General features: G+C 33.9%; 1 protein-coding gene across 3 annotated transcripts in view; it reads right to left on the reverse strand.

Annotated features, from left to right (window-relative positions):
* Positions 1–5,020: 5,020 nt before the first annotated feature.
* The window catches only part of LOC145663203 (acyl-CoA Delta-9 desaturase-like), an 87,375-nt gene continuing 79,517 nt past the window's right edge, over positions 5,021–12,878 (reverse strand). For all 3 annotated transcript variants that reach the window (XM_081729553.1, XM_081729555.1, XM_081729554.1), the window contains exon 6: positions 5,021–10,168. In XM_081729553.1, coding sequence (XP_081585679.1) covers positions 9,862–10,168 — 307 coding nt within the window. In that variant the 3' untranslated portion in view covers positions 5,021–9,861. The remainder of the gene's footprint in view (positions 10,169–12,878) is intronic.

Genomic DNA, 12,878 nt, shown 5'->3' on the forward strand with positions numbered 1-12,878 from the left:
GTTTTCTTCTGAAGTGTGGAAATATAAGCGGAAGGACTTATTAAGGTAGGACAAAGTATTCTGCTATTTTCTTTATTGAAGAAGGACTATGGCCAATATTTCCGTGATTCGTGATCTCCATACTCACCTTTTCCTAGAAACTTCGGGACATTGTTTATTCATACGGAACTGTCCGTAAACATTTAGAGCATTTTTTTTCTTTCTTTTTAAAAGAAGTAAACAAATAGCCTAATGCCTTGGTTGCATTTCCAAAATTAATTCACTGATATAGGAACTGTTAATTTCATTCTTGAATAAGTACCATAAAATTTTTGATTATTTTACTAGTGAAATTTGTATACATTGATTTGATCTTCAATCATGCATTTATTTGTAATCGTAATGTGTCAATATTTAGATCCTTGAAGCCGTCATTATAATCATTTATATGCAATCCAGTATTTATTTATATCAAGTATGAATTATTTCTCTTTTAAACATAAATCGCGTTTAAGATGTGTGAATGTAATGTAATTTCTGTTTTGAGTAAACTATGATTTAGCGTCAAAGTCTAGTTTTTCAAATTTTAACATTTGTATAGGTTGTGTTAGGGAAATATGTGTCAGAGCGGTAAACAGGCTTAATATGATTTTATTGTAACTTGTCAATTTTTATTATACTCATTCTTAAAAGAAACAATCAATATAAAGGTTCCAAAGACGTGCTATGTTGAGTAAGTTTCAGACAAATAAGTGTAAACACTCTTATCCCGTAATATCGTTAGAGTCTCGTAAATAAGGTAAACAAATTTAAGATACTCGAGTAAATCCCTTCGGAGGTACCTATCTGAGCAACGAACGCAGATAGGGTCCATAGCTATGGAGAAACGTTTATTCGCAAAATAAGGAATCAGTGAGAAAATCAGAAAGCGTCGACAATGTAATTATTTTGATCAATTGGCCAAATTATAATAATAGTAGTACTATATATATATATATATATTTCTGTGTAGTGCATTTGGATATGAAATATTTGTGTAGTTAGTGTTGTGTAACGATTTTTATTGTGAATGGTATTATTTTCCAACTGACATAATATGTATACAAAGCTATGTTTGGTTTATGCAAATCTTTTAATATTGAAAATTCAGTAGAGTTCATTAGAAACAGTGCACTAAATTTTCTCAAAAGCATACTATCGCTTCTAAACTATTTCTCCAGTAAGTCTTGCAAGCAACATAAACCATTAATTCTTTCATTCCGCAATCCGATTCTTAAACTTATTTCCATTTCTTTTATTAATAAAAAGAGGAGTAACTGTGGGCAAATTACTTAATAGTCGTTTATGCCTAGGGGAAAACAATAAATCATTTTGCTAATTAATATTCAGTTTAATAGAAATTTTTGTTTGTATAACTACGTCATAGTAATTATAAAGAATCGAATATTGTCAGTTTAGTTGAGTAGAAATAGATTGTTGCTAAATTTTACAGTCAAGATTGAATAATTTGAATATTACGTTGTACAGTGAAGAATGTGTTAAGAGAAATCATATTATTTGGTCAAAACAGTCAAAAGTCTGATTCATTTGCAGTAAAGTCAATTAATTCATTTTTTTTTGTAAATCCAAATTAACTTTCTTGTTGATTTTTGTAGATATCACCTTATTTCTCGTTAAATTTATTAAAAGTCTATTTGACGTTAGAACCAAAGCATTTATGTGGTTATTATTTCAAAGATATGCCTATTTCTTTAACCGGTATTAGCATACCTAGAAGAACTGAAAAAGTTGAAATACGGTTACATTGACCATCAGAAATTTTTATCTAAATTAACTCATTTTTTTAAAAAAACTTTAAATTAAACTTTCCTTGTTTGTTGCTTTTTAACTATTTTTGCTATCTCCACACACTTCGGTGACAGAGTGATAGTCAGTGTAGCCAACTGAACAAGCCATTAGCGAAAAATCTTTCTTTCAGCTTTGCAGCTTGTGAGATTTTTGCTCCGCATGTTTAAATCACTTAACTATTAACTACGCACCTGTTTTCCTAGCGCCTTGGAGACACCGTTATGGGGAAAACAGGATCGATTAGACTTAGGTCATCTTTCGTTATATATATCATTTTTTTTAATTCCTAACCATCTTAGCAAAACTGTATCTTTACCTTGGAGAACTGAAGTTCGAGCCCCGTGGAGTCAACTTCAATTCTCCAAACTCTCATTCATTTTTTTTTATTTGTGTAATAGGCAAATGAGTTGTCGCTCATCAATACCATTCACTTTTCAAGTACAAGGTCAGGTATTCATTTCTCTGATGCATATTAGGCTCATCCGTGAGTGCCTTAATTATTCGTTCTAGTTCAGATTAAATATGCAAATTAGAGATAAGGAATCGAATTCCGAAAACAATACGTTTCATATTCCTCGTCGCCCGAATACGTAAGATCTGCTTATTCGTAATATCACGCAGTAATTCTATTTGGCAGCCCGAGCAGAAATTTTCCTTTCATTGTTAGTAATTTTCAATCGTTATAAAACTTGGCTTCCAATACCGGAACCCCCAGTGTAACAAGAAATGGCGCAACCGAACTAGGACCAAAGTACAGTGTTACACGTCGTCTCCCCACTTCCAGCGTCCCCCCACTTTCTAAAAAAAAATTACAATGGCCAAAGATAGGCACGGGGGATGGTGTGACGTCATGCATCCCCCTACCTTTTCAGATCCACTTTTACCCCTGATTGCTACAATATAACGGAGTTTGTCTCGGACTTCGTTTGTTTGCAGTAATAAGTTACGCCGAGTTCAACTCGGGCTTAGAATTGAGTGTTAACGTGCTTCATTTGAGGGTGACATGTTTTGAACTTATATATATATATATATATATATATATATATATATATATATATATATATATATATATATATATATATATATATATATATATATATATATATATATATATATATATATATATAGGGTGTTTAATAAGTAATGGTCATAAATTAAACCGTAGATAGTACACGCCAAAACTAACAAAAAAGTCTTAGTAAACGTGTGTCCGCAAACGCTTCGTAACGGAGATAGGGGCTGTCGAAAGTGTGAGAAAATGAAGTTTAGAGACGAATATCTCAAAAAGTATGAATCGGACAGAGGGCGGTCCAATGAATGACTATCGAAGTCAGACCTGCGCTATGCAGAAATGCATGGTTGATAACTTCAATGCGCGCGCAAGGTTCCCTAAAGAAACGGACGGATTTCCGGACAATTGTCCGAGGAAAGGGGGCTCAAGATGAACATCGAGGGCGCGTCTATCCACCAATAATTCATAAGTCGTAGTACCAGGTCGAAAGCTCGAAAAGAAAGAAAATGGCGGACAATGTTGACGTGTCGTGTGTGGTTGCATAATCAGCAGGAAATGAGAGGCAATCGAAGAAAGGTGGTGGTGCATGTTGTGAACTACTTCAAAGGACATTCCTAAGACGAATGCACATGTACAGAGTAGTCTTTTACTGTACCATTCTCGCTTCCCACATACTCGAATGTTGTCATGCTTTTCCCATTGCAATCCAGTTTGCGGATATTTGTTACGTTAACTGCTTAGCACATAATGCTTCATCAGTGCCTTGCATACCGTTTGGTTTACCTAAGTGCTGCCACACTTGTACGTGTGCATTAGTTGTCGGAATTCTTCCTGGAGCCATATAAAACGTACATCACCACACTTCGATTGCCTCTCTCATTTCCTGCTTTTTATGCAACCACACACGGCACGTAAACATTGTCCACCATTTTGTATCTTTTCGGGCTTTCGACCTGGTACCACGAAAGCGTGTATAGCGTAGGTCTGACTTCGATAGTCATTCATTGGACCGCCCTCTGTCCGATTCATACATTTTGAGATATTCGCCTCTAAACTTCACTTTCCCACAGTTTCGACAGCCCCTATCTCCGTTACGAAGCGTTTGCGGACACATGTTTACTAAGACTTTTTTGTTAGTTTTGGCGTGTACTATCTACGGTTTAATTTATGACCATTACTTATTAAACACCCTGTATATATATAACGCTCCTTCCCCAAACGATTTATTGCTCCTCTTCTGTCGCTCAGAAATCTTGTCTTCCTACTTATTACTGATAGGAGAAAAACAGACAGTTTTTCTACAACTTTACGTCTGTCTCTTTAAATGAAAATGGTTACTTATCAAGAATATTATACAGAGTGGCCCAAAAATAGGTATATACCTCTGCATTGATCTAGTATAACATTCTAGTTTATAGGTTTGTTTGCTTCTGCTGTTCCGAACTTAAGGTATAAGAAAAATGGCATTAAGAACAAATAATAAAGAAACTAAGTCTATCTGATGGCTTACAAAAAAGAAATGATATAAAATGCAATGAGCTTATTAGTACGGTACTGTATATCTACTTTTGAACCACACTGTACAATAAGTGACTTAAACAAGACAAAAATAACTTCACATGTAGAATTTTATCTTTCCAGTTTTTGTTTCAACAAAAAAGCATAAGATGACGTTAATGTCCCAGGGTATATGAGCCTCACTGGATCAACCTTAGAATTAGACAGACGTAAGTTATTGCACCTAAAGATGAGTGAAATTTGCACAAAACTGCTACTTTTTACAACTTTATTTCCATAAAGGCGCAAATGCTACGCACGTACGTAAAGAAATTTGTGTTGCTTATGGACACGATACGTTATCAAAAACAACTACGAAGAGATGGTTCAGTGACTTCCATTCAAGAAAATGTCCAAGATGCTCCTCGCAGTGAGCGAGCAATACAGGAAAAATGTAACAGGGAAGATAATTTCAATCAATGTGTTCAGCTGTTGCTTCATTAAGGATAACGGTAACTTGTCTAATGTCTGTCACACCTGAGGAGTCAGTTTCCCAAATTGGGGTGGACAGAGTATCCTCTCAAAGTAGCTCCCTCCAGGTCGGTGATAATATTTTATGAAAGAAAAAAAACACAGACACGCAAACCAATTCTAGATAAGTCAATAATTTGTTAACAGCAAATGTGAATTGAGTCAAAGCTTTATTCTGAAAGATTGTTAATTTCAACAGATGACTGTCAAAGTTCTAGTGATAAAAGTAAAGAAAACAGTTCTTTTTTTATCAGAAAAGTGGTGTTAGTCAGTCATACATTTTAATTACGCTTGATCCTAGCTATAGGAGCTAAATACACGGTTTTGATTGGTTGAAATTATCTATGTTTCGCCACGTAGCATGTATATAGAACAAATCAACCGCCTGCTGTTGTCGTTCCTCGTAGCCGAGCGTGCTAGCAAACGAGCTAGTAATAAAAATCGCTTTTGGCGTGGGCTCAAACCCGGCCCAAGGATTTTTTTTATTTTTTAAATTTTCATAACACTTTTATTATTAAAATAATATAAAATAAGGTAATAGTATACAACAGTTCCTCATCGTGTTCCGTACTCGAGGATAGTTCTTACTCTTGCACCACGTACAGAAATGGTGGTATGTTATGTACAAGTTTCAGTCGATAAGTAAATGAAAGTTGCTTTGTTACCCCATTTTCAAGTTTCTAGATCCTCAATGAATAATCCGTAAAAGACTGAACTTCGTGAGTCCTCGGGAAATGATGAGGAACTGTTGTATACTATACCCTAAAATAATACTCATCTGCTATTGTACGTAATATATAATGCATAAAAAGTGATTTACTTACATTATGAAACAGTCTAGCAAGCATCAGCGACTGAAGGGGTTAGAATCCCCTCAGGGCTCGTTTTGTTCCACCTTTACCTCCATAATAATATCACGTGACATTATGTCACACTCGGGTGGTCCAACTTTGAACCTCACCCGCTTCCTTGTGACCAAAATGCATTTTTTTAAGGGTAGCGCTTGAAAAAAATATTCCTCGTGTTCTTGTGAAATGTAACCCAAACATAATTATCTTTTTATTTTTATCGACACACATAGTGGCAATTTTCTTCTGTTACTATACTAGACAATACATGTACCAGAAGGTTTGGACAATCGCAAACTGCAACCAATGAGAAACATGTATTTAGTTCATATGGCTAGAGTCGAGCGTGAAACAATGTTAGACAAGAAAATATGTATTACACCAATTTGGCTTTCATTGCTCCATATATGAAAATCGTTAAGCTTAAATTCATCTGTAAAGTAATCCTATAAGCTTGTCCTTGTTGGAAAACTTTGCAACCACCTGAAAAATATCTCTGAACTGGGTGTAAACAATAATCTAAAAATACTTAGGTATTAGAGGGTGCATCTGAAGATTCCAATTTCATTATATTTATTTTTTTAAAAAAGTAATTACAAATGCAATTTTTTCTATAACTAATAATATAAAATTTAATTTTACAAATGATCAACCATTGAGTATGTGCTTTACACTGTTAGACAAAATTAATGGCACAGCACACACATTCTCTCATATGCTGGTATATACTTCCTTATTTCTAGGAAAACCGATATTAATCCGCCATCTTTCATAATCACCCTTTATTTTCATAAATATTTACATGAGAATTACACATTGCAAAACAATTATTTATAATAAACTCAGTGATATAGGGACTGATACCTAAGTCTGTAACTGAATTGAAGTTGAGATAGTGGAAAGTTTTTTTTTTTTTAATTTTGAAGGTCATGATAAGTTGTCAGATGTAATAGTTGTAACTAATACTTTAAATAAATAGGTACTCTCTTATATAAAATGGAGAGCACGGTGGCTAATTGGTAGAACACTTACTTCTGGTGTCTGGGACCCATGGTTCGATCTTCGGCTAAGTAAATGTGTGCTAGAAACATCGTTAGACCCATATAGATGAACTTGATACTCTTCCGGTTTATGTATACATACTTAAATTCACGAATTATGACTTACTTCTTCAGGAATTAGATTAGTACATTATACTACAAATGCATTTTAAATTATTTCTTATGGAGGGAGTTGTATTCATGGGTGCAGATTTACTTTAGCACAGCTTAACTGTTATATTACATACTTGTGAGGATTATGCCATAAAAACGACAGCTAAGAAAACAGAAACACTCTGTGATAGGTGGCCATTGAATAAGATGAATTCCATCTAACAGAGTTAGAGCAGGGCAAAATTTGTGGCCCCTCTTGGGGGCTAGTCTGAAGAGCAGACGCGTTAGAGACGGTGAGTATGCATAAGCGAAGATGGTGTAGGTATACTATATTTTTCATGTTACTACATGCCTTACTTGTCAGACAGCTTTATCATTACGGATGATGACTGAACACAGCATTGACATATGAATTCAGTTCATCATGACTTTCTTATGGAATATTACGAACTTAAAAGCATACACTTTGGTTTATGTTTTTTTAGACATTATTACAGATGTCAGAGGTAAAATTCCGATATATTTTGATTACTTATATATCCTTGTTTTCAAATAACATTCGACGTTTTTTTTTATTTTTATAAATCTATGGATATCTAAACTGAGATAGCAACCTAGATAGATTTGAAAATATATCATGGAGAGCATTGATCTATGTATATATTGTATAGTGCTTAGAATTAAAAGGAGAGGAAAAATAACTTTACCTTCCATAAGAAAAAGCACAGTACAGTAGAAGGATTGAGTATAGTCCGCTCCCCCCAGTGATTTTTAACGAATCATAGTGATTCTAACGATTCATATTAGTTCATAATGAATCGGAAACGCATGTTATAAAAATTTAAGATGTAAATCTTGTGGTAAGGAAGCTTTAGTATAAGTAGTAGTAGTAGTAGTAGTAGCGATAGTAGTAGTAGTAGTAGTAGTGGTAGTTAGTAGAAATAGTAGTAGTAGTACTAGTAGTAGGAACGGGTTAGAAGCCCCGCAGGGGTTGGTTGGGTTCTGTTCTCGATATAAGTAGTAGTAGTAGTAGTAAAGTAGTAATGTAAAGTAGTAGTAGTAAAGTAGTAGTAGTAAAGTAATAGTAGTAGTAAAGTAGTAGTAGTAGCAGTAGTGACTCATCCAGTTCCGGTGACAAAGAACTGGGGGGAGCGGTATTCTACACAAACCCAGTAGAATACCGTAGAGGAGTACAAAATGTAGTCCTTTGTCTTCGAAAAGAAAAAGTAGAATATAGAGATAATTTTGTACATGTTACGGCTAAAGGACGGAGGCCAGATAGTCCACGAAAGTTCGTGGTACTATTTTCATAAAGGCAGTAATTTTATTTACTTTCATCGTCGAATATAATCGAAAACGCACATTGAAAATCTAAGAATGTGATTAAGGACTCTAAACAGACTAAGAACTTACCCTACTGATATCTTTGTAAATTCCTAGAGAATAAAAATTTATAGTATTTATTATCTTTGCTACTGTTTCTCATTACAAAATGCAGTTGTAAATCTCAATTGAAATATAAATATTATATACACACACATACTACTCATTGTTTGTATTGAAACTCGTGAAATTAATTCATATATTCCATGAATTTCTTATCATGTAAATTAAGTTTGTCATTACCACAATTTGTCTTAATATTAAAATTCTTTCACAGAGTATATCTCCCCTTTTAGAACAGATTTACACTGAGGACATGACATTACATTATTTGGTACAGATGCAGCTATAAGAGAATCACAAACTTCTACGTAAACATTCAATTTTTTGTACAAACTATGTCCATACCGTTTAGCAACACATTTTCACTCTGTTGCACTATAAGAAACCCAATAGGTACAGGTGAAGTTATGGGGATCCACTGAAGATACTTACATAAAAATTTCTGTTTAAAAAAAAAATTATATTTTCTACACTTTTAATAACACATAACACAATAATTCAGAAGCTATCCTTAAATGCACGAACCAATTGAAGCCGTGACTTCCACAACCGCACAAGTCCAGCTGAAGAGATATTGCGAAAAGCAATAAAAACTGAATATTTGTTGGAAATGTAAACTTGGAAATAAGACTTTTTTTTTCATACTTACACTTTGCAGAATAACAAATGTCACTATGTATGAAAAAGAAAGTCTGATTTCCAATTTCACATTTCCAACAAATTTTCAGTCTTTTATTTGCTTTTCTCAATATCTCTTCAGCTGGACTTGTGCTGTTATGGGAGTCACGGTTTCAATTTGCATTTACTCTAGTTCTGAGCACGGAAAACTGTGGCCACATTCGTACAGGAATGGTTAGTGATGATGCGGACAACAAAAGAATATTTATGTTATTACATGTATTGGTCTGTTTTTCTTCTAATTTTCCTTTTATCTGACTTTTCTGGACATTTATTAATTCTTTTTATCAAAATCTCCATTCCATGAGTTTTTCCTTGTCATGGCAGTCTCATATAGTAAATGATAGAGTCTCTGGATTTTCTTTCACTACAAGAAATTAACATGTGGAAAGCAGGTCGTGACCACAGATGTTGACATTTTAAATACCGAACTTACCTTCCCCTTTGTTAATCATCTTACATAAACTACTTACAAGATAATCTTCACTGAATCTTTATATGTAGAATGTCCCAACTTTCCTTCATGCAAAACTCAACACAATCACATACGTTACACAATCCTGCATCACTATTTTGTGTATTAACATAAAGCAGTCTTTGGTATCATCTAGAGGTAAATAAGTATTTTTACCTTCAAACAGGAAATTTAATAAATTAACGAATGTCATTGTTTTAGCGCAATTGTGAGTTTTTTTTATTCCAAATGCGCATATTTTTTAATGGTATAGCGGTGGACTTCTTGGTGATAATGCAATAATTTCGACGGTGAAACGTGATGTCCTACGTGTCAAATGATTCTCCATTTTCTTGTGCATAAATGAATAATGCGTTTCGCCCTAAAAGTAATTCAATGATTATTCTTAACTTATTAATAAACTTTCTGTTCCGTGACACACTCATCTTCATTCATATCTTTATCTCCGTAGCCCCAAACGGGATGTGTTCCATCCCCAGTCCGTAGTACTTTCCGCTTTATTACTTCTTGAGACACTGTTTTGAAGTCATAGGCCAAACCGAGTTTGGCGCATAGATTGAGGAAGACCGTGGTAGGGTTGTTCTTGACGACTCCGAATTCAGAGGCCCTATAGTCCCAGGGAAACACGTGGTGGTAGTTATGCCAACCTTCACCTAGTGTGAAGAGAGATAGCTTCTTGTTTTCTGTGGGGCCAATATATCTGTAAAGAAAAAATAAATTGAGATTATTTTCAAAATGATATTGTTAGGGAAACAGCGAAATAGTTTCTGCTCCAAAAATACTACCTAAGAAAAACTACACGTTTTGTACAGAGTGATCACAAAGTTTCGTTACCCCTATATTTTACATAGATGTTAATGAATTATTGTTTTTTATCGTTGCACGTGCTGATATATATCTAAATCATGGGTGATAAATTCACTTACACCATGGAGAAAAGGATCGTAATGAACACGTGGGCTCACGAACGACCCCTTACAGGAAAATCAATAAGACATAATCAGCATGATTTCACTGTAAAGTTTCGTAAACCTTCCCCGCCAAAGCCAACAATTTTCGGGTGGGAGAAAAAGTTCTTTGCAACTGGTTGCATAGAAGATAAGCCTCGGTCAGGACTACCACCAACATGACTGGAAACGCATATGGAGACTGCAGCGTCTGTCGAACGTTCGCAAAAAAGAAGAAAAAAAATTCATAAGTGTCACAAGAATTGGGTCTCATACTTGACATTACAAAAACACATGAAGAAGGATTTGCAGTTAAAGACATTTAAATCTTCGTTCGTAAACGAATTGAATAATAATGGCGCTCAAGAACGTCAGCAGGCTTGTGAACGAATGCTCGATATCTTTACAACTATTACTTCAACGGAGAAAGTGTTTTTCTCGAACCAATGTGCAATAGACGTGGACACGCGATAAGGGGTAATGGGATTTTCTGATCACCCTGTAGAACATGGATCTGAAGGGACTTCGTCTCAGAATTCTATCCATCTCAAATCTTTTAATAAATAAACCTCGGAGTTGATAATGTTCACACCTTATGTATAAAGCACGTAATTCTTTCTATAGCTTTTAAGTTGAAAAAGAAAACTAATATATACATATATAATCTGATGTGAGGTATTTTTTGTTATTTTTGGGTGTTTGAAATCAATTTAGCTATAATTCAAATTCAAGATAAACTCATTTTAGGGTTTGAACAATTTTCATAAAATGGAGCTGACAGAGAGCTTTTTGGAACTGAAAAAAGAGATCTTGTTCTCGACTTTGGGAAGACAACTTTCGTGAAATAAAGTTGTCTTCGAGATATAATCAGGCCCGTATTTAGGTAAGTGCTATTCTGTGCTCGAGCACAGGGCAGCAGAATTTAGAAGGCGGCATTAAAAAAAAAAAAAAAAAAGATTGACAGTAAAGTAATATTTAAAACTAGCAACCCGCATAGTCCTACTCAAGCGCGAGAAAATATGTTAATGTCTTTAATTCGCTCTAATTACAGTAGTTACTAATTAGCTAGCTTATCTCATTATTTTTAAAGTCTTCCTCTCCCACCCCTACCAAAAGGGGTGAAGATGAACTTTAACATCATGAAAACTGATATTGTTATACTCAGCGACCTCGGAAACTATGAATTCAACACTAATAGCTATCGTTTTCGATTACTTTTAAAATCTCGCCCCTGCCCTGGGCATTGAGGTTGAATTGAATTAAAACTGTCACTATTCATCTCAGTGACCCAAAAGAATATGAAATCAACTCTAATATTGGTCTTCTTTTATTTGAGTAACCTAAAAACACTAGAAAACGCATACAGAAGAAAAACAATTTATTGGTAAATACTTTGAGAAAAGATTGTTTTTTATTCGAGTAACCTAAAACGTGAGAAAACACATACCGTATATGAGAAAAACTTTTTTTTTCTTCAAATATTTTGGACAGTTTTTAAGATTATTTAAGTAACCTAAAACATATAAGAGAAGAAACCGCATACACAGGAGAAAATAGTTCCTTTGCAAATACTTTGGGAGTATTATTATTATTATTATTATTATTATTATTATTATTATTATTATTATTATTATTATTATTATTATTATTATTATTATTATTATTATTTGGGTAACTTAACAACGTAGGAAAACGCATACAGGAGAAAAACAAATTTCTAGAAATACTTTGGGAAGTTTTAAAAATTATTCAACTAATGTAAAACATGAGAAAAGAAAATACATACAGGAGAAAAAGTTTATTTGCGAATACTTTGGAAGTAGTTTCTTTTATTCGTTCGAGTAGCTTAAACATATGAAAGAATCCACGCTCATTATGTAAACTAATATATTTCTTTACATATAAAGTTTTATAAAAGCTTTTTACTAAACACCTATAATCTTTAATTATATGATAACTTCAAAATAAACAACGTCAGAAACACTCCCTACAATTACAATATTTACTATTACTATTACAATAATAAGAGTAAATATTTAAGAAATTCAATCATAATTCAAGTGAAATTATGAAATTTAAAAATTACATTAACTGTTGATTATGAATTAATAAATAGAGTGCATTTTCTCCGGACAGTAAATTAAAACCTACATGAATAAATTACATGCCAGTATTGAGAGAATGTGTCCCTAATGGATTAGTGGTTACGCTCGTTGCCTTGTAATCAAGAGGTCCCAGGTTCGATTCCCGTTGGGGATACAAGTAGTTCAGATCCCAAGTTAAGCTGTAGGTCCTGTCCTTAGTACGTCCATGGGAGGCAATGGGAAACTACCATGGGCACTCGTTGTCGAGGAACCTTCGGACCAAACACCCACCTTCGTGCAGAACACCACATCATAATCATCATTGATAGAATTAGGCCATTTAAAATTACGTTTATCACTTTTGTAACTTGTAATACCT

The sequence above is a fragment of the Thermobia domestica genome, chromosome 10 (assembly GCF_964235325.1).
Source record: "Thermobia domestica chromosome 10, izTheDome1.hap1.1, whole genome shotgun sequence".
Classification (NCBI taxonomy): Eukaryota; Metazoa; Arthropoda; class Insecta; order Zygentoma; family Lepismatidae; genus Thermobia; species Thermobia domestica.